The 20,875-nt window shown below is 46.2% G+C and overlaps 1 protein-coding gene across 1 annotated transcript; it reads left to right on the top strand.

Annotated features, from left to right (window-relative positions):
* Window positions 1-6,391: 6,391 nt before the first annotated feature.
* Window positions 6,392-20,459, top strand: slc7a5 (solute carrier family 7 member 5). The gene is made up of 10 exons (XM_056417744.1): window positions 6,392-7,337; window positions 9,862-9,987; window positions 15,429-15,534; window positions 16,113-16,157; window positions 16,245-16,368; window positions 16,774-16,877; window positions 17,021-17,117; window positions 17,229-17,378; window positions 18,808-18,985; window positions 19,086-20,459. Exons 1-10 carry the CDS (start codon window positions 6,806-6,808, stop codon window positions 19,139-19,141), a joined length of 1,518 nt encoding a protein of 505 aa, XP_056273719.1. The 5' UTR covers window positions 6,392-6,805; the 3' UTR covers window positions 19,142-20,459.
* The last annotated feature ends 416 nt before the right edge of the window (window positions 20,460-20,875 follow it).

Below are 20,875 nucleotides of genomic sequence, written 5' to 3'. Positions count from 1 at the left end.
GAGAGGGATCCATCTCTGTCGCTCTCCTGAAGGTGTATTCACTTTTTTCCCCGTGAAGGGTTGTTTGGGAGTTTTTCCTGATCCGATGTGAGGTTCTGGGACGGATGTCTATATGTACTATACAAATAAACTGAATTGAATAGAAATTCACCAGCTCCTGGCTAACGAAGCTATTGTTTCTACCTCTGCAGCTCTCAGGCTTTCCCAAAGCATCATCAGAATCCGTGAGCAGCACTGAAAAGCCTTTGTGCCCTTTTCCAAGTGTTGTGTCGGGGAGGATCAATTGTTTGTGTGTTTGTGTATTCGATGGTTTCCGTGGTCAGCCGACATGCGGAATCCCTGGGAGAGGAGCTGGAAACAGTGGATGTTACTTCAGCTGCCTGACCTCTCCCACACCCACATCAGAGCCACGGCTTTGTTTGCGGACCTTTTCCCATCCGCTCGGGGTTCCCATATCTGCAACGCTGCGCTCTCGTCATGGGCGGATTATGAAGAAATGGGCGCAGACATGCAAAAGGCCCCTCTACTTCCCCTTGTTGTTGTGGTTGTGTGTCTCTTTGTGGTCATTCTGTGTCTCTTTGCTGTTGTTTCCTGTCACATTGCGAGTGCTTTGGTCTTTTTGTTGATATTTGTCTGCTAGTTTTGCTCCTTTTGTAGTCGTTTTGCGTATCTTTAAGTCTCTTTGAGGTTGTTTTGTGTTTCTTTACGGCCATTTTGACTCGGTTTGTGGTTGTTCATAGACATTGTGAGTCTTTTTGTGTGCTCTTTGCAGTTATTTTGTGTCTGTGTTTTTTTTTTCTTTGGAAGTCATTTTTGTGTTCATTTCTGGTGGTATAGGTGTCTTCATGTATCGAGGCGAAGACCTACATTCCTGTCTACATCAGTGGAGCTGAGGTGGAGCAAATTGGCAGCTTTAAGTTCCTGGACCTCAGCATCACAAACAATCTGACACGGTCACCACACACAAACGACTTTATTTCTTCAGGAAACTTTAGGAGGCAGAATTCCCGTGCTAAGTTCCTGTCAACTTTTACAGAGGCGCAATAGTAAGCATAGAAAGTCATCTGACTGCAAACATTACACGGGGGGGGGGGGGGGGGGGCATCATAGGCCCCCGATCTACTGAGCATCCGTGATATTGGTGAGAAGAGCTAAAGAGACATTAAAACACAAAAAATCACCCGAGCCACCTTCAGGCTGTAAGATCGCTCAACTCATCCGCCACCCTCCATATATAATATCGTTTTCTTCTTCTCTTTCCAACGCAGCAAATTGGGACGCCGATTTGAATTCCGTTGTGCAACCCTGTCGTACATGAAACACTTGTAACCTCGTAACTTTTTGTAGGTATTGGACTGAGGGCCTTGACACGTTTGGCCCCTGAGCCATAAACGGCCTGCTATGCATGTTCAGTATTTCATCCATTGCCCTTGTGAAAGGTCCAACATGAAGAGTTTTAACATGCATAAGTCATTGTTACATTCACTGTGAGACATTAGCACCACAGAGGACCAGTACCGACAGCAGAGACTAAGTCAGTGGGTCAGACTGTGTGGGAAAAAACCTGGATTGTTTTTTATCACACAAAACAGACGCTGCAGGTTTGTTTAAAATGAAGTCATAACTTTCAGAGCTTTCCACAGCTGCAGATAGATAGAGTGAAACATCTGCAGAGAAAACAAACACTGAAGAAGAAACGTCCATCAAGGCACTGCGTGTTAGGTATTTCTTTTAAGAAGTATTGCAGCATGTGTATCAGCACCATGACTACCAATCAGAAGCAGCAAGGTACCACTGGGTTTGGTAACAATAACAAACATTACAGTCATCACAGAGTCTCATTATGCACATGAATGAGTGAATACTCTGATGTGTGGATCTCAGATGAGGAATTCATTGCTGTTGTGGACCACCATCCTTATCTTTTAAGATGGACTTCCTCTGTGGATGCTAACTATTAGACAGCAACACATTGATTCACACTCAAAATCAGATTAAATACGTAAACATTAAAGTTACGGTGTAAGTGTCTATATGTAGACATTACGGTGCAAGTGTGATTGGGGCATAGTGTGGGGAGAGGTTGGCGATGATGGAGGGGGGATGGTGGGGGGTGTCAACGTGGTGCAGAGTTGAGGGTGTTGACCGTTGAGGGGAAAGAAACTGTTCCTGAGCCAGCTGGTCTTGGAACAGGTTTCCTGTAGCGCCATCCAGAGGGAAGGAGGGCAAACGGTGTGTGGCCTGTGTGTGGGGTCCCTGAGATGCCGCGAGCCCTCCGCAGGCAGAGCTCGAGGTGGATGGACTCAGTGAGGGAGTGAAGTACCGGTGACGGGTTGGGCGGTTTTAACCACCCTCTGCAGTAGTTTGGGGTCTGAAGCCGAGCAGTGCCCATGGCAAACTGTGAGGAAGTTAGAAAGGATCCTCTCGATGGTGAAGTTCACCAGGATCTGAGGAGACGCGTGGACCTTCTTCGGTCTCCTCAGTGTAACAATAGTCCACAAACCAGGACTTTGACCCATGCTATGTGTAGAAACTGTACACAAAGTGGTTGTGTACTCAGTAGAGTGCAGATCTCTGCAACAGCCACTGCTTCATGAATACAACTAACCCTTCCTGTCCAGGCGTGGTGAAATGTCTTTATCCAAACCCCGGTGATGGATGCGGGCAACCTGCTTCAAGTTGTGAGCGGTTAGCCAAACACAGCACCGCAACAATACAAGTATAGGTGGTGGGCTTGGAAATACAGCGGGTTGGTTGATCACTGGTGGCCCTGTTGGGCCTGTCGAGAGTAGTGAGCGAGGGGTCGGCAGCCAATAGCAGCATAACACAGGCAACTAGAATGGGCACTCGGTAGAGCTCATACCTTCGCATGTCACAAGATTGGGCATTGAATTATGAACATTTTGGCATTAGTTGCATGTCAATTGGATATAAATTGACCGCGCTATGGTAAAAAAAAGATTTTGACCTTTTCGTGACCTTGACCTTTGACCCGATTGATCCCAAAATCTAATCAAATGGTCTCCGGATAATAACCAATCATCCCACCAAATTTCATGCGATTCAAGAAGAGTTTGACATTTTCATGACCTTGACCTTGACCTTTGACCCAATCGATCCCAAAATCTAATCAAATGGCCCCCGGATAATAACCAATCATCCCACCAAATTCCATGCGATTCGGTTTAATACTTTTTTACTTATGCGAGTAACACGCACGCACGCATACAAATATACGGCGATCAAAACATTACCTTCCGCATTTTCAATGCGAAGGTAATAAAAGCGAGAGGTTTATAAACACAGACGGCCCCAGCGAGGCGAGCCGGGGACGGCAGACATGGATTAAGGCATATTGGCGTCTCTTGATCTGGGGCTCGACCTGAGACGGAGGTCCTGCATTCTTCAGGCTTTGTGTGGACGGAGCAGACGAGACAATATCGGGACGGATGCTCCCTTCGGGCCGTCTGACCTTGTCCACCTGGTTTAAGCAACAACAACAAGTCTGTCTGTGGCTTTTGTCAGTGGATGTGTTTGTCTCTCAGGAGGGGGGGGGACTTTTTATAGTCCACCTCTAGAGAGATTCGAGACTATTCGTGTTCACATATAGACGCTTGTGCTTCTTTCCCTCTGTCTCCACCGTGATAGGAGAGAGGGAGGCCACATTGATGTTTTAGTGTGCGTGTGAGTGTGTGTGTGTGTGTGTGTGCGTGCGAGTCAACTGTTTAAAGTCGAATTGCCGCGAGTGTCGTCCTTTTTAATTCTCGTGGAGAAGCCTGATTGATGCCACCGCCACCATATGAGAGGCGAGGCCTCGCCCTGCGCTCGGCCACTCCCCTGTCTCCTCTCGCTTCGGTTGCCGAATCAAATATCTGGGGCATCTCTTTTTTGTGGTTGGGTGACTCACAGTGTCTTTGTTAAATACTATTGCCTGTGGTAGTAAAACGCTGAAGCGCAGTTTTTAAAACAGGAAGTCCACGCTGTCGGCCATTGTATAAAAAAATGAAGTCAATCGCTGACGGATGATATCCACAAATGAGTGTTTCGAGAAGATTATTTTTCGGTTTGATGAAAAAAGCAGCAGTTACTATTTTCAAGAATGAAAGCACATAGTTTCTTCTCTTGCCGCGCATGTTTTTCAATACTTGCAGAATCTCTGGATTTATAGGGTAACTTGCCTTTAAGTCATGGAGCTTTTGTCTTGTATGTGTTTTAATCTGATGTACAGATTAGTATCGGGCTTCACAAATGTTTAGCTGAAGTTGTGTTATTCCATTGTGCCCGTATATGTGATAATAGTGGTATGTTTGCTTTGTCAACCTGCCCAGGGCGTGCCCCCGGCCGCCTCCTGTCCTCTGGAGCCCTGAAGGGAATGACGTGGCTCAGGGAAACCCTGCTCATTTAAACAATGATAACAAGGATTTGTTTTACAAGATGTGTTGGATTCATGATGAAGGGAGAGGGGGAGCAAATTGATGGGAGCAAATTAAAATGGTGGGAAAAAGTTGTGCCGAAGTACCATAACAATCGGCTGGTGTTTCACTTCACTGCATTCTTATGCAACGCAATTTTCAACCATGAGAGATGTGGTTTTCGTCACTGCCTGTTTACATTCCTCACGCTGCATATTCCAAAAGACGCACCACTACAGGAATGTGCTCCTGTTTTTGTGATGTTGAATTTACAACGTATCCCCGTGTTGCACAATGACAATAAATTACCTTTGTATGCAGAGTAGCTATAGGTTTAGACCGGCCCGCAGACACATTGCCCCGGCATCCGGACTTTGTCCAAATCCTTTGTTTGTTTGGCGAAATTTGGGCGCGGAACTGTGCGTTGTGCGTTGGCACTTCCGGCAATTTGTGCTCACCGTCTTCTGTCAAAAAAAAAAATCCCAACAAATGTCAAAATTTCGAAAAAACAACCCCATGAACACTCAGTAAATCACAAAGGACCCACCCACCACACAACAGCCGTAGAGATTTTGGCGAGCAGTGGGGAGCCTGGAGGGAGGAGGAGAGAACACGCAGGGAGACGGAGAACCACCTGGACACCTGGACCGGGTGGACGTGGTCCCGTCCTTAGTGGAGTACGTGTCCAGGTGACTGGACTAGTCTTGTATTTGACTTGTGATTACAGCTTGCATGAGGATTTGCCTGCAGACCTGCAGCGCAGCCACAGGCACTGCAGCCAGACGCGAGATGATGATGTTATTATGTTGAAGCTATATTTGAAATAATAAAATGTGTTTGTTCTGTTTTCTATTGTGTATATTTCTCTTTTTTTATTTTTTTTTTTTTTTTTTTTTTTTTTTTTTTTACATTTAATTAAAATAAATAAATATAAATTTAATTTTATTTTACAACCCATGAAACTACATGAATTACTAGTCATCATATGATCCATCTTCTTCATCCCATCTTTAATGTTGACATGACATCATTTTTTTTGGTAATTTATAACAAATCATTTTTTTAATTTAATTTTTTATTTATTTTTTTTCAGTTTAAATTTTTTACATTCAACAAATTTGTCAAACAATCTTTGAATCAGTACATACACAACCTAGACCCATGACCTTTGACCTTTGACCTCAAATCCAACAAGAACCACTCCAAAATTAAATAATCCTTCAAAAGGAAGGAGAGAGAAGAGAGGAGAGAGATCCTCTCAGGATGACAGGTGCAAGTACATGCATAGTATTGTATTCAGATATTTTTTTTTGTGAACCACCTATGACTACCTAACCAATTAAAACCAACAAAACACACAAACACACATGAGTAGTAAAGTCAGAAGATATGAATAATTTAAAAATAAAATTAAAAAAATCAAACTTAGGGTCATATTTTTGAGTTTAGCGCTGTGAAGTTGTGTGTGTGTTGTTGTTTTTGGTTTGACCTTGATGAGATGATGTACGCCTCACTTTAAAAGACCCTTTTTCACCCTTTCTGCAGGCAGCTGCAGGCAGGATATTTATCTCTCTCATCTCTCTCAGGAATTATTTTTTATATTTTAAACAATTAGAAATTATTTGAAATTATTATGTTTATTTCGTTTGTTGGGTTTGTTTTGAATGTTGTGTTGAATGATCTTTTTCTTTCCAGTTCCAGTAAATGTTTTTACTTTTAAATTTTAAATTGAAAAAAATAAAAAAAATCGATAGGTTAAAAAAAAAAAATTACATGCGTGTAAAATGGCCCCCCCGGCCCCTCTGTCACATTTTAGAACCGAATGTGGCCCGCGAGTCAAAAAGTGTGCCCACCCCTGGTTTAGACATTACACTCTTTTAAATTAATGATTGATACCCTGTATTGTGCTCTTAACTCCTCCAAGGTTATGTTCGGAGTAGAACCAGTGCAGCTGGTTTGGGTTCCTGTCTGGGGGAGAAGCACAAATCAACCCTTCCATATTTGCTTATGTGCTGCACTGCTTGGACTTCCTCGTTTCATGGAGAGACGCTGGGCGTAGTACCGCCGTCCGCCGGCAGGGGGCGACGCAGAGGCAGAAGTGATGAGGAGGAGACGCCGGACTAAAAACAGGGGCTGGCCTTGACGGAGGAGGGCCAGCATGCCAATTTCCATAGCGCTCGCGCACGTGGGTAGAGTAGAGACGAGAAGGCTGGCCGCTCTGACTCACACCGACAGACACCGAGGACTCCTCGCGGTTGAGCCCGGCCGGCATCGCAGAGAGAGCGGACGGTGAGAGACCGGCAGAAGCGGGAAGCTTTGCGCGGGTGTGTGTGTTTTGTGTGACTTCCGCCCCCCCCCCCTCTCGCGCGGAACCAAGAAAATTCAAGCCAACGATGTCGGCGTTAAAGAAGAGAAACTCCAACGCCTCGGCGGACAGGGATGAGGACAAGCAGGTGACGGAGAGGATGCTGTCCCCCGGCGAGGAGAAGGGGGAGCCGGGCGGAGGAGAGGAAGGGGTCGCGCTGAAGAAGACCATCACCCTGTACAACGGCGTGGCCCTCATCGTGGGCACCATCATCGGCTCGGGCATCTTCGTCACGCCGTCCGGCGTGGTGAAGGAGACCGGCTCGGTGGGTCTGTCCCTGGTGGTGTGGACGGTGTGCGGCGTGTTCTCCACGGTGGGGGCCCTCTGCTACGCGGAGCTGGGGACCACCATCACCAAGTCCGGCGGGGACTACGCCTACATCCTGGAGGTGTACGGCCCCCTGCTGGCTTTCCTCAAACTGTGGATCGAGCTGCTCATCATCCGGCCGTCCTCGCAGTACATCGTCGCCTACGTGTTCGCCACCTACCTGCTCAAGCCCCTGTTCCCCGTGTGCCCGGTGCCGGAGGAAGGGGCCAAGCTCTTGGCGTGCCTCTGCATCCGTGAGTACAGTGAGCGGCACGAGCCGAGTCGCCCCGGGATGATGCAACTTTTTAGAGGTTGCCGTGTTTGTTTTGTTTGTTTGTTCCGGCGTGAACGCAACGTGGGTTAAGTTACACCTCCTGTGTGTTTGTGTGTGCGACATTAACTCGTCGCTCGCTTTTACGTAAAAAAGAAGAAGAAAGAAAGTAAAACCTTGCGACGCACGTGCGGTAGCATCGAGCGACGCATTTCAATGCACCGCTCCAGCGCGCGCGCTGAAAACGTGCGGCGTTCTTACATCAGCCGCCGGAGATGAAAGGAGATGCTCGCGCAGCATCACCGTTGGTCTCGTGAGGTTTAGAGTCGTTCAGAGCAATTCATGCTCTCTTAATTTGTTTTCGTGTAAGTTTATATTTTCTATATTTTGTTTACTTCTGTTGGGATATTTTTTACATTTTTCTAAATGTTCCTCTTTTCTTATAAAATATTTTTTATTCAAATTTCATTGTCTGAAATTTTAAATGAGGAATTCGGAAATCTGTTGAGCTTCATTGTTGAATTTGAAGATTTCACCTCATTGTTATTGCATCTTTTAGTAAATGAATAGGGCTTGAAAACCCCAATTTATTGTTAATAAATATAATAAAAAGCGAGAGGTCGTCTGGAGTGTTGAGGTTTTTTCTTTCCTTCAATGATGACTTTTCTGAGAGACAAAAAGTATAATTAAGACTTAAAATATATTTACATTTTTAATAATGTTGGCCCCCAAAAAAGAAGAATTACTTGAATAAAACGTGTGTTTAGTAAAGTCCCTGCAGGGTTACATGCCAGGGGAGAATACTGTTGCAACTATTTCCCCCCCAAATACCTTTTGTTTGTAATTAGCATAAATGAACAAAGCTCGTTCTTGAAACTCAACGGTGCATTTGGGCTCTTAATATTTTGGGCTCTCGGTCTACTCAGTGGCAGCATTGAATAGTTTTACACTGAGTTGTTTGTACATATTTTGTCCATCTGATATTTATTCATCCAATTCCAATACAACCTTTCTATATCTATTGTTATATTTTAATATTAACACACCTGTTAATCCAACTTTTTTCAAGCATTTTTGTGCAATTTAAATGGAAATTTATTTAAAAAAATTATCCACACCTTTTGATGCAAAGCTTCCAATTAATTTAATTTCTTTAAAGGTGCACTCAGGGTCACTGAATGTTTATTTATTTTTTAAAGCCAGTGGGCGTTGGCTTCGCAGCTCAGTGTTGCTTACAAACGCTGGTAGATTTCAGTGTGTTTCCACTTGTTTTGCACGGAGTCTTAATGAGATTAATGCCGGATTATTGGCTGCTTTAACTTGATCCTCTAGTAGCACAAGTTGTCTTTGACTGCCACGTACAACAGGTGTCCCCCTCCCTTCCAAGTCACACACTGTGCTTGTATCTGAATACATGATGACATGTATGAATGTGTTTGTGCCAGCTTGTAGTCCTCGCACCTAATCTTCAGAGTGTGTGTGTGTGGTGTCACTGTAAACCTGAGAGCCAAATCTCCATCCACACTCCATCTACAGCCCCATCGGTCTATTTTGGTGAGAGTTATCGTTCCCTATGACCTGTTTCCGTCTGGAATTTGTACAACCCGAGATCACACGTGTTTATGTGTGTGCACATAGGCCCAAGTTACAGCCAGTTGTGTGTGTGTGTGTGTGTGCACGTCCTTCTGTCTACTGTACTTGGGGCTCCCTCTCCCTTTGTCTCGGTCTCTTCAACACAGAGCCTCATTGTGCTCCGCCTCGTCTTCCTGCTGTGGCCCCCCGACCGAATTTAGAAGCTTTTGAAGGGAACCTGCTGCTTTTAGTTAATCACGTTCAATGGGGTCCAGGGTTCAGGGGGGGGGCTGCTTCGACAATCCCATGCAGTCTGCACGCGCATGAGGGATTGGGGTTGTTACATCACTGCACATGTGTGGGAAGAAGAAAGGGGTGTGTAGTGGGAAGGCGGTTATTCAACCAATCTGGGGATTCCTCTCCGACTCCCGTTATGTTTTTGTAGAGCCCAATTTATTTCGTGCACAATAAAAGAGGGTTTTGGAGAAAATGCAATGACAAGGCATCAAAAACAGCTGCAAAAAACCAGTCACTTCTTCGTGAGCTCAATGAGAAATCCTCTGTTGCTTGTCGGTGCTGGTTACCTTCTGCCCCCAATGGATGGGCTTAGATCACCCAGTTGTTGGATTACCTCCCCTCCCCCCTTCCTACTCGTTGCAAGTCATGTCTAAAATGTATGTGCTTATGTGCTAAGGTGTTTTTTTCCTGCTCCCACACTGTACCCCTCTCGGGGCATAGTCACCTTCTTCCCTCATGTTATGCTGTAATCTTTCATCCACCCTTTCTTGCAATTTCGATGCTTTTGTACCTGTACTCTGGCAAACGACAAATAAATCAATCAATCAAAATCCGGAGTCATGCATTATGGTGGAATTTGAAGAGCTGCTTCTTAAGGATGAAGGAAGGCCACTTACAGTCTCTCTCTCTCTTTGCAGTCTTGTTGACCTTTGTGAACTGCTACAGCGTGAAGGCGGCCACCAGGGTGCAGGACATCTTCGCTGTTGCCAAGCTCCTGGCTCTTGTGATGATCATCATCATCGGCTTCGTCAAGATCGGCCAAGGTACATATTCATTTATATATGTTTATTTATTTATTTATATATATATATTTCTCTAAATATATATTTATATATATTTCTCTAAATATATATTTATACATACTTATTCGTATATATATATATTTCTATAACTATATATTTATAGATACTTATTCATATATATATTTATTTTTATATATATATTTATAAATATAATATATATTATTTATTAATATATATTTATTTATTTATTTGTGGTCGACGATGGTCTCTTTGAGGGAAACTTTGTAGATGAAGACTAGAGGGATTTGGGCTCCCGGGCTTGTGCAGTAATCCATCAATGTGTTTAGGCAACAAACTGACCAGGTTTCAACCAAGTTTGGTAAAAAATAATGGTTTGGGATTAAATAAACCAAACAAAACTTTTTGGGTTAATCCCCTCTGCAAAAAGTTTGTTCTTGCAGATTACTCCAAAATGACTTCTCCATATAGCACACATCCAGTGCACTTAGTGAGGGCGGAAGCAGACCACGCTTTAACTTTGCTGTCTGTGCCAAGTCACTTGAAACAGGAAGTGGTTCATTTGACTGACGCAATTCTATTTTTCTCTAAAGTCTTCCGCTGCTATCTGTGCTCATCTCCTCCACTGACGTAGCTGGGCAACACGACACTGAAATGAGTACTACTCATTACTTATATTTTGGTTTGCAATGTGTTTCTGTGCAGCTAATTTAACCATAACCTCCCAAACCAAACACAAATGTTTAATGAAGATTTTATCTTTCTGCTGCGCCACTTCTGACTCTGTATCTGATCAAGTCGTGTTTGGAAATCAACTTTTTCTAACACTGCCTGGTGGATTCTCCAAATCGATCTAATCCGCATATGGCTAGTGTGCTTTTTTCCAACCCTTCTAACCAAAGTAAATCCCAGCCAGACCTGCTGTCCCATCCCCCCCCCCCCCCCCATCCCAGCCTCATTAAGGCCACAGGATATTGTGAAGTGTTGCCAAAGAACAGCACGGAGACGGGACAATGGCTCTCGAGCAGAACACCGCTCCTTTCATTCGACACCGTGTCCCGTTCACTATCAGACCCTTGACGTTTATTTTATTGAATATTTTTTAAAGAAGGTAAAGTGTTATGACTCTAACCAAGACTTCGGGGGTTCTTTGGGTCCACGCCATAGATTCTAGACGACTATAGCTTGTAGTCTTAAATATAGTTAAAGGCATAATACCTGTCTCCCCCCCCCCCCGCTGCATTTGTGTACTTGCTGCCAAGCCCCGTTGTGCTGTCTGTGTTTCTGCCCCCCAGAGTGAGATACAGAAAACAGAGCCCCGTATTTAGTCAACAGATTTTGTTTGGTTGGACGAGTTGAGTTGGCGTGAGATGCAAAATTGAATAAGATCACAAAGCAAATGGTGCCCCAGATCAGTGGGAACAAGAATTTTTGCTCCAAGCCTTTTGAAAGAGGGGGAAGAAAAAAGAAAGTGAAATGTCACTGAGTTTAAAGCGAGGTGGAGGTCTCTGGGACTGAGGGGTGACTGTGGAGCTCGGCGGCGTGTTTGCGAGCTCGCCGACGACCTCCTCACCCTTTGTCCCGACACCTGGCTTTAACTCCAACTGCAACACCCGACCTCCAGTCCCGACCACGCCTAGAAGTGTCTCTCTGGATTCATTCCCTCGGTAAACATGAGTTAACATCGTCTCAATCTCGAGTTTCAAGTCTTCTTCAATACAGCATGATGTTTAATTCCAAATGGACCATAATTTAGTCAATAAATAATGGCCCATTTAGAATTTAACGGGCCCAAAGACGGGTTCCGCTTTAGGGCGTGGCTACCTGGCGGTTGGAGACCTGTCCTTCAGGATCAAAGGCGTAGCAAGCGCGTCGCACCCCAGCTTCACACACTAGTCCACATACTGTCACTTCTATTCAATTCAGTTTATTTGTATTGCCCATTTTCACAAATTACAAATGTGTCTCGGAGTGCTTTACAATCTTCTGGCTCCAATAAAACTAAAACAAGATGGCGACGGCCACGATGCCAAACCAATGGGTGTCGTTGCCGTGACCACGTCCACTTCTTACATCCAGTCTGCGGTCGTGATTGTGAGATGTATTTTGTCGTGATTTACACAGAAGTGGGTCAGCTTTCCGTATAGATTTGCCTATTGTCAGCATTAAAAGTTCTTTAAAGTCTGAGGTTTGCTTCCCTGGAACCTGCTGGTGACCTTGAGCAAGACCCCTAACCCTGAGGCGCTCCCTGTCGCTTTGGATAGAAAGCCTCCGCGAAATGAAAAGTTATGTGAAGTGTTTGGTTAAAAGTGAAGCCTCCTTTTTTTTACCCTGTTACTGGAATGTGACGCTACGCTCTTCACGTCACCCGAGATCAAACCATTGAAGTTGTGGATTGCGGATTGAAAAGTCCCAAGTTCAGTCCTTCATCACCCACACACAGCGTTGGTGGCCGAGGTCACAGGTCTCGGATCAGCTGACGGTGGGCGAACGGGCCTCGACACTGCCTGGAACTGTTCGAGAGCGAGAGAGAGAGAGAGAGAGAGATTTCAGGGACCAAAGATAAAAGTTGAGCATTGTCCCGTCAAAACATCCCAGCAGGTCACTTCCTCTCCGAAAACATGAAAAAAGGGGCAACTTTAGAAGTTTGACTTCATCGTCCCCCTCGGTGGAAATATGTCCCAAGTTCAGCCAAGTAACTACATGTAATAAACAGAAGACAACACACACACACACGCCATTAAAAACATGCACACATACAACAGTGCACATGTGCACCACATCAGAGACGGTCAAAGTTTATTTTAAAGAAGTAGAGTCCGTGGTGGTTAGTTTGTGTTGTTGTTGAGCATCGCTCGCCAATCCGTACACATGTTGCCCTTCGCTCGTGGAGTTTCCCCTCAATCCCACATAAGACTCCAAACGAGTGGAGCGCCAGAGCCCCGCCCACGACACCCGCTTCAGGTGTGCCGCTCCGCCGGTTCTGTAGCGCTCGGCCTCTAATGGCTGTTTATCTGCAGCGCCTTCGGATTATCCAGACCAAAGCCCGGGCGCGTGCCGCCGATTACATCAACCGATCTTCTCCGCCGCGGCGAGCTCAGAAGGTCGGAGCGCTGCTGGCGTCTCGGATTAGAGGACGGTGTGATCTGATTAGCAGTAAAGCCAACCGCTCTCTCTAAGATGTTTTTCGGGGGGGAGGAGGTAAATGCTTTTGTGTACCAGCAGCTACGGAAACCTGCTCTTGGATTTACTTGTCGTGTTCTGGCTGGTCCGCGGTTCTGTGGGCGCCGTGTTCTCGATCTAACACGGCGTGTCCGATACGTCAGACACCCCGACTCTAACTCGCTCGCCGCCGCTGCCAAGCGTGCACGGCCGAAATAAAAAGACCCGAGCGAGCGGGTTCCACAAAGGCTGTACTCCAACAGGCGATTAAAAAAAGGAAACAGCCGTCGGGCCTCGGAGCAGGAAGTAGCGCTCCGTGCAGGCAGCTGGCGGCGGCCTGCAATCACTAGGGGAGCAACTGGTAGAACTAGGATTAAGGAGACACAAGGCTTCTGTTATGATGCATTCAGGGAACAAAGCAGCGTTTGCCGGACGTGTAAAAAATTTTTTTTACACGCGTTGCCCTAAAATTGCCGCCAAAAAGGAAGAGAAAAATTCTTGCAAGACAACCACAGAATGATCAAAGTTAATGGTTCAAGTTTTAAATGAAAGAAAAGCGCTCAGCCGGAATCTCAAGCGCCGCTACTAACTGACCTCGCGGGTCGCGGTCACTGCGGCTGGGAAAGTGTTACAGTTCAGTCCCTCAAGTGCATCGGATTGGACGATGGGAGCTTTTTGACATCGGGGTGTGATCATGGGAATGAATTTACGGGATTGTTGTGACTTATTATCCTCATTATTAAACCAGACCTAATTTAAATTCTCCAGAGTGCGTGTGTGTCACTGGTGTCATGTGACTGGCTGAGTTTCCTGACCAGTGTTGTGGGAAATGCCCCGAGGAGCAGCGGGAGAAAGAAATAAAAGCGGTAAGCGTCAGTGCGAGAGAAGACTTGAGGAGGAGGAGTCTGTCCACCGCTAACTCTTCACTAAAGATTAACAGCAAATGAGCTGGAGCCTCGCGGGCGTGAGGTGAGCTGCAGGTTAGTGAGGCAGTAATACCAAGAAGGAGACGTCATCAGAGGTGCACAGCTGTGTGGAGAGTAGGGATGGGTATCGTTTGGGTTTTTTCCGATACAGGTGCTAAACCGGTACTTTTAAAACGATACCGGTGCCTGAACCGATACTTTTTTTTTTTTTTACGCACAATGAGGACATTAAAAACCTCTTTGGCCATATTCCCTGTAGAAGCCGTTATCATGGAGCACTGACACACAACGGATATCAGACTGTTAACATACACAATATATGTTCTCCATTATATGAGGTGATATGTATTGTCATGTGCAGCCCTTATAGGGTTAACCCTGTCACTGTTTTGATGGGCAAAGAGAACAACCAATCAGAGGGACTGAAGATGACACGTGACAAATAAAGTTGTGCTTCTGACAGCGAGAGTTACACTGAAACAAAGTGATGCCCCACGGTCTTCATTCCTCCGTCATTATATTCCCGGTAACACCGGATATACAGCCGGGACCGCTGTACATCAACACTCATAAATACAGTTTATCATGTTGAACCGGAGCATCTGCAGATTCTTTAGAATCCACTAACGTTTGGAACCATGAGACATTAATAAATCCCCAAAATGAAAATGTCGGGCTGTTGGTTCCAAACGAACGAGACATTTGAAGAGAATTGATCTAATCTGGCCTTTTCGAAAAAATGGGATTGAATTTTTATTTACATGAACCCAACTGATGGACCTGCGCTTAGAAACGGTGCAGACCAGGACCCAGAGACCCCCCCCCCCCCCCCCCCCCCGAGCACAGCTCCCCTAGTCGGTACGCATCGGTATGCGGCGCTGACCAACGGGACGTTCGGTCGCACATCGGGGCAGTTCGTCAAGTCCGCGGCGATCGGGCGATTCCCACGCTACCCGGCGGCTTAGGACTAACGCTCCTCTTACCAACACTGCCCCAGGCGGTTGGTTTAGCAACCGTCGCTGTGTCTGAGAATGTGTGTGTGTGTTGCGGGGAGCTGCTCCGGCAGGAATGTGGAGTCCAGGAGGAAACGGTGGCTGTGACCAATGTCCTGAAACCGCAAAAAAACAGCTGATGGCTCGAAGATGGATGGTCACCTGATCCACATACCGAGCCGGCTTTAAGCCGGAAGGCTTTCTGTTGTGTCGGGTGACCGCGGGGTCATCCTTTTGTTTTGTCTTGTTTTTTTTCCACTTTTGGGGTTCATCCAGACTGGCTGGTAAAGTCGCCTGCGGATGCAATAATAATGCCGACGCGTGCACTCTTTTTACCCAATTCCTTCTCCCGGTTCTCCTCCAGGTGGCGTCGACCGCCTTCTCCCGGAGAATTCGTTCGAGGGCTCCAAGTACGAGTTCGGCAGCTTGGGGCTGGCGATGTACAGCGGCCTGTTTGCTTACGGCGGCTGGTGAGTTAACGCGTCGGACGTTCGCCTCGCGGAGGTAGCGACCCCTCCTGGTGGAAGCGTGGAAATGCATCGTTACTTACTGGATCGCGAAATTCTGCAAAACAATAATGCAACATTAATTTACCGTAGAAACGGGACTTGACTGAATTTAAATCACTTTGGGATCAATAAAGACTTTCGCTGTCTTCCTTTTGACTGTGAAAAGAGTAAAAAAGTAAAATCTTCTTGCGTAAAGATTATTATTACAGAGCACTTTTGTTTGTACTGTGTGTATCACGGGGTTCGTGCGGTCATGTAAAACCGGGAAAAGTCATGGAATTTAATAATGGTTATTTCCAGGCCTGGAAAAGTCAGTGAAAAAAATGATATCCCTAAAGCTTCGGAAGATTCCTGGAAATGTGTTCGATGTTTAATTACACAGTTTGATTAAAAGAAAAATACATTTATATGAATATATTTACTCATTCATTTGTGTCTTTTAAGGTATATTTCACAAAATGTTTGGTTATGGAAATGCATTGGGCAACTTGTGTATCATATCTGTGTGGATACTGACGCTCTGCATCCTCTGTTTACAGGAACTACTTGAATCTGGTCACCGAGGAGATGATTGAGCCTTTCAAGTGAGTTGACAATTCAGACTTGTTTGGGGGGAACGGTCAATAGTCTGTCCTACTAAGTGTGTGTGTGCGTGTGTGCGTCTCCCTCAGAAACCTTCCCCGCGCCATCATCATCTCCCTGCCCATCGTGACGGTGGTCTACGTTCTGACCAACCTGGCCTACTTCACCACCCTCTCCCCCGAGCGGATGCTCAACTCGGAGGCCGTGGCCGTGGTGAGCACACACACACACACACGCCGCCTCCTGTCGCCGCTTCGCGTGAACTCTAAATGAACTTATTCACTCACATTTTTAAGTTGGGTTGAATCATAACCGTGTTCCTGGTTGACCTAAATCACAAGATTAAGATCCGTTTATTGAGCCGCTGCAGAGGAAACCGGTTGTTAAGAAGCTCATCACATCTTTATTTTTCTCTCCTCCGTCCGAGTATAAACAAACAGGATGCACTGTTTTTTTATTTTATCAGACAGGAATTCGATTGCACAAAATACTTCATTTTGAATGAAAAGGTGTGAATCCACTGCCGGTGGATTTCGCTGTGCAGCTTGACCTGATGGCTACTTATCGTGACTGATTATGATTATCTATAACGTGTGTGTGTGTGTGTGTGTCTTGTAGGATTTTGGTAATGAGCACCTGGGTCCGATGGCATGGATCATCCCCGTGTTTGTTGGCATGTCCTGCTTCGGATCGGTCAACGGCTCTCTGTTCACATCATCCAGGTGAAAAACACACACATGCACACGTACACACAAGAAAAGAAAAATCCAGAAACGTATAAGTACATGGAGACGATTTATACATTTTTGTGTCAGCTGAGAGATCCAAGACGTATTCGTTCATCCTGTCTTTCCGGCCCTCTCAGGTTGTTCTTCGTGGGTTCCCGCGAGGGTCACCTGCCCAGTCTGCTGTCCATGATCCACCCCACCCTGCTGACCCCGCTGCCCTCACTCATATTCACCGTATGTCTCCATCCTTTCTAATCCGCTGCACTGGCTCAGTGACGAGGATAGTGTGTGGATGTGAAGTTTATGATGTTTTTAATGGAAACAAATGACTGCTGTTCCCCGCAGTGCCTGATGACGCTGCTCTACGCCTTCTCCAACGACATCTTCTCCGTCATCAACTTCTTCAGCTTCTTCAACTGGCTCTGCATCGCCTTGGCGATCGTCGGGATGATGTGGCTCCGCTACAAGAAGCCCGAGATGGAGCGACCGATCAAGGTGAGCCCGGCTCTCTGGACGGGGTGGAGACGAGCGGCGTCTCCCTTTGCTCTTTGTCACCGTCGTTTCCCGCTCGAGTTAACTTTGGCAGCGGGTGAGAGTTTCTTTGTCTCACGCAACGAGAACAAAAACGGATCTATTCAGCAGAGCGCCGATGAATAGAGACTGATCGCAGATTAAAGGACCGAACAGAAGCTGGATGCTTGTCAGTTGGTGTCGAGGCCTGCTGGTGGTGTGTGTGTGTGGGTGTGTGTGTGTGTGTGTGTGTGTGTGTGTGTGTGTGTGTGTGTGTGTGTGTGTGTGTGTGTGTGTGTGTGTGTGTGTGTGTGTGTGGGTGTGTGTGTGTGTGTGTGTTCTCGTTCTGGCTACATCGTGGGCACCGACATGTTTCAACTACAAAGTGAGGACAACTTAGCAAAGAGGACATGTTGGCCTGTTGGAGGGTTGGGACTTGGTTTCAAGATTCAGGTGAGAATTAGGTTAAGGGGTGTGGTCAGGCCAAAGGGCTGGCGAAGGCATTATGGTGTCCTCTCAAAGATAAGGGCACGGGGATTCAATTACATTTGATTTACCTTGTATAACCCCTGTGTGTGTGTGTGTGTGTGTGGAGAGCCTGATGACTGCTCATCCGTCCGCTTGCACAGCGCTGTGTGCCGGTTGGAGGCGGAGTCTGTCAGGGCAGTGAAGTGAGAGAGCCAAATGGATCCATTGGCCCAGCACTGTGTGTGAGGGACGGAGCGGTGGGACAGTGGTGGCATTGTCTCTCCGCTGACCTCCATCTCTCTCTTTCACTCTCCCACTCTATTGCTTTCTCCTTTCTTTCGCTTGTCACATTCCTGCTGTGCAACAAGTCCGAAGCGGAGGATCTCACAGTTCACCATTTACCAACTCGTCTCTTTGGGTCACCGGGTGCCGCTCGCCAGTCACCCGGTAGATGCGTGCCACCTTCAGTTCGCGGCCTTCAGTTCGCGTGGTCACCTGAATACACCGCTCGTTAGTAGATTCATAAATCTGCTGCTGAAACAATGTTTTGGCATCAGAAACATCTGAACTTGGCACTTGGGTCACCTGCAGACCAGCATCTGGCCCAACAATGACAAACACAAATAGTTCTGTAGATATTCCGAAATGTATTTTTGTCATTTCCTCTAAAAAGATACGCACATTCAGCGAAATTAGCTATTGTAGTACCAATCCCATCCCTCCATGTTTGACCAGGAAACACTGGACCTAAAAGACTTTTCGTCGTGTTGCATTAGGATGTGAAGCTAAAGGCGCTTAAACTCTAGGCCCCACCCACTTTTAGTGGCCCAATCGAACGCAAAGGATTTTAATTGAATAAACTACGCCGCAATACAGAAACCAACCGCAGTGTGACTTTAAGGAAAGGCGTGGTCGGAACTCTTTTAACGCCTCAGTCTCTTTTCAGGTGAATATTCTGCTGCCGGTGAGCTTCGTGCTCGCCTGCCTCTTCCTCATCGTCGTCTCCATCTGGAAGACCCCGGTGGAGTGCGCCGTCGGCTTCGGCATCATCGCGACGGGAATCCCCGTCTACTTCATCGGCGTGCGGTGGCAGAACAAACCCAAGTGGATGCAGCACAGAATCTGTGAGTAGGACACGCCCATCCCGTCGCCGGGCAGGTATCACAGGAACGTCACTCGACATTGTGTTTAATCGCTGTGTGTGTGTGTGTGTGTGTGTTACAGGCTCGACCACGGCCTTGTGTCAGAAGATGATGAAGGTGGTGCCTCAGGCGACCTAAAAGGCCTTTACAGTTAATCGGGCTGCACTAAACGGTGACCTCTGGGTTCTGACGTCACAGCTGATGAAGCTTGACCTCCGTTGACCCCCCCCCCGACCCCTCTCTCCCTCTCCATGTCCACGTCTCCCACCCAGTCTGCAGGGTGCTGATAAGGACCCGACGAAGATGGAAACACGCCCCCCTAAGTGCTCTTCAGACGCTTTTCTTTTGTTTCTTATGGACTCTTTTTATTGTCACTAACCATTCCTTGTAGGTTGTACTACCTTTTTTTTTGTATGATGAACTGTTACTTTAATTAGATTTTCTTCTGGCTGTCCTCCGGTTGTATTTAGGAAATTGTGCCTCAGGTGGCAGAATGTACGACGGCGTAGCCGTCGCCGTAGTCGGCTGCGGCGTCTCACTTTTTTTGTTTTTGTATTTAACTTTTTTTCCCATTTTTTATATCCTGCAAGAATCCACTTTTAATCTCCCGGTAGCCAACTTTTTTTTCTTTTTAAGCAAAAAGTCTCACGTGAAACGAGATTCGCGTCTTCGGACGTCGTTGCCGAAGCGCCGGAGGCCTTTTGGGTCCCGCGTTACAATACCGCAGCGCTTTTCGTGGAAAGTCTCTCGTCGTCGTCCGTCGGTCGCCGCGAACCCGGGACGACTCGCCGGCGGCTATCGCTGCCGCCGCTGCAGGGAGACGTGGATCGAAGACCTCGGGGTGCCGGAGAGATGCTCTTTTTGTTTTCTCCCAGAGAAAAGACTAAACATGTTGTGGGTCTGCGATCTTCTTTTCCCTTTTCAGGGATCAATATCTTGATCAATATCGTGTTTCGGACTCCTCACTGTAATAATGTTGACGCTTCAGACTCCGTGCGCTTTGCGTTTTTTTTTTTACATCTTCTCTAAGATGGCGAGGGCACATTGTGACATCAGTGTTTTTGTTGTTCTTCATCCATTTCATCACATTTTTCCTTTTCATCTTTCCACACACACACACACACACAGTGATAGTTGCACAAAAATAAGTTAGTGCTGTTTTTTTAACGTTGACAATCCTCCTGACAACGGGCTGTTTCACAGTGCGGCGCTTTAGTTGTTGCCGTGGCGACGGTGGCGGCCGTGGCGGGAGGGGTTACTATGTGTATGAGATAGAACGTCGTAATAACACTCCAGCCATCGCACAACGCAGATGGGTGAACTAACCTGACTAGGTCTGTAGAAAGTTTATTTATTTATTTGTAGGTTATTTTTTGTTTATTTGTCCCTCTAACTTTGGTTACATGGCATTTTATGGAAAGTGCTTAAAAAATAAATGAGGTATTTTTCCACTTTATGTTTTGTTTTGGTCTCATTTGTCCTTTAAAAAAAAAATTTCATTTACAAGTTTTATTCTAAATACCAACAGAAAATACACAGCGTGATGATGGTTTTGACTTTAATTTGTTTTCTCTAATACATTACACATGGAATGAGGGAATCGTAAAACAAAACACAAGTCTACAGTGTTGCGTCATCTTTGAACTCATTGTTTCGGTTTATTGTTTGAGTTCCACCTCATCCTGGTTTCTCAGCACGGAAGCCGGCGTTTCCTTCAGGAACTCGAGAAAAAGTCGTAGTCAGGAATAGTGATTATACACACACACACACACACACTCAAACGTCGGTGTTTGTAGAGTTTTGATGAAAATGAGGGGGAATACTTTATATCTAACTTAATTCCACAGCCTCTGTGATGCTTCATTGAAATAA

Source organism: Pseudoliparis swirei, chromosome 6 (assembly GCF_029220125.1).
Source record: "Pseudoliparis swirei isolate HS2019 ecotype Mariana Trench chromosome 6, NWPU_hadal_v1, whole genome shotgun sequence".
NCBI classification, from domain to species: domain Eukaryota; kingdom Metazoa; phylum Chordata; class Actinopteri; order Perciformes; family Liparidae; genus Pseudoliparis; species Pseudoliparis swirei.
The sequence above is the reverse complement of the archived record's forward strand: the minus strand, read 5'-3'. Positions and strand labels throughout refer to the sequence as shown.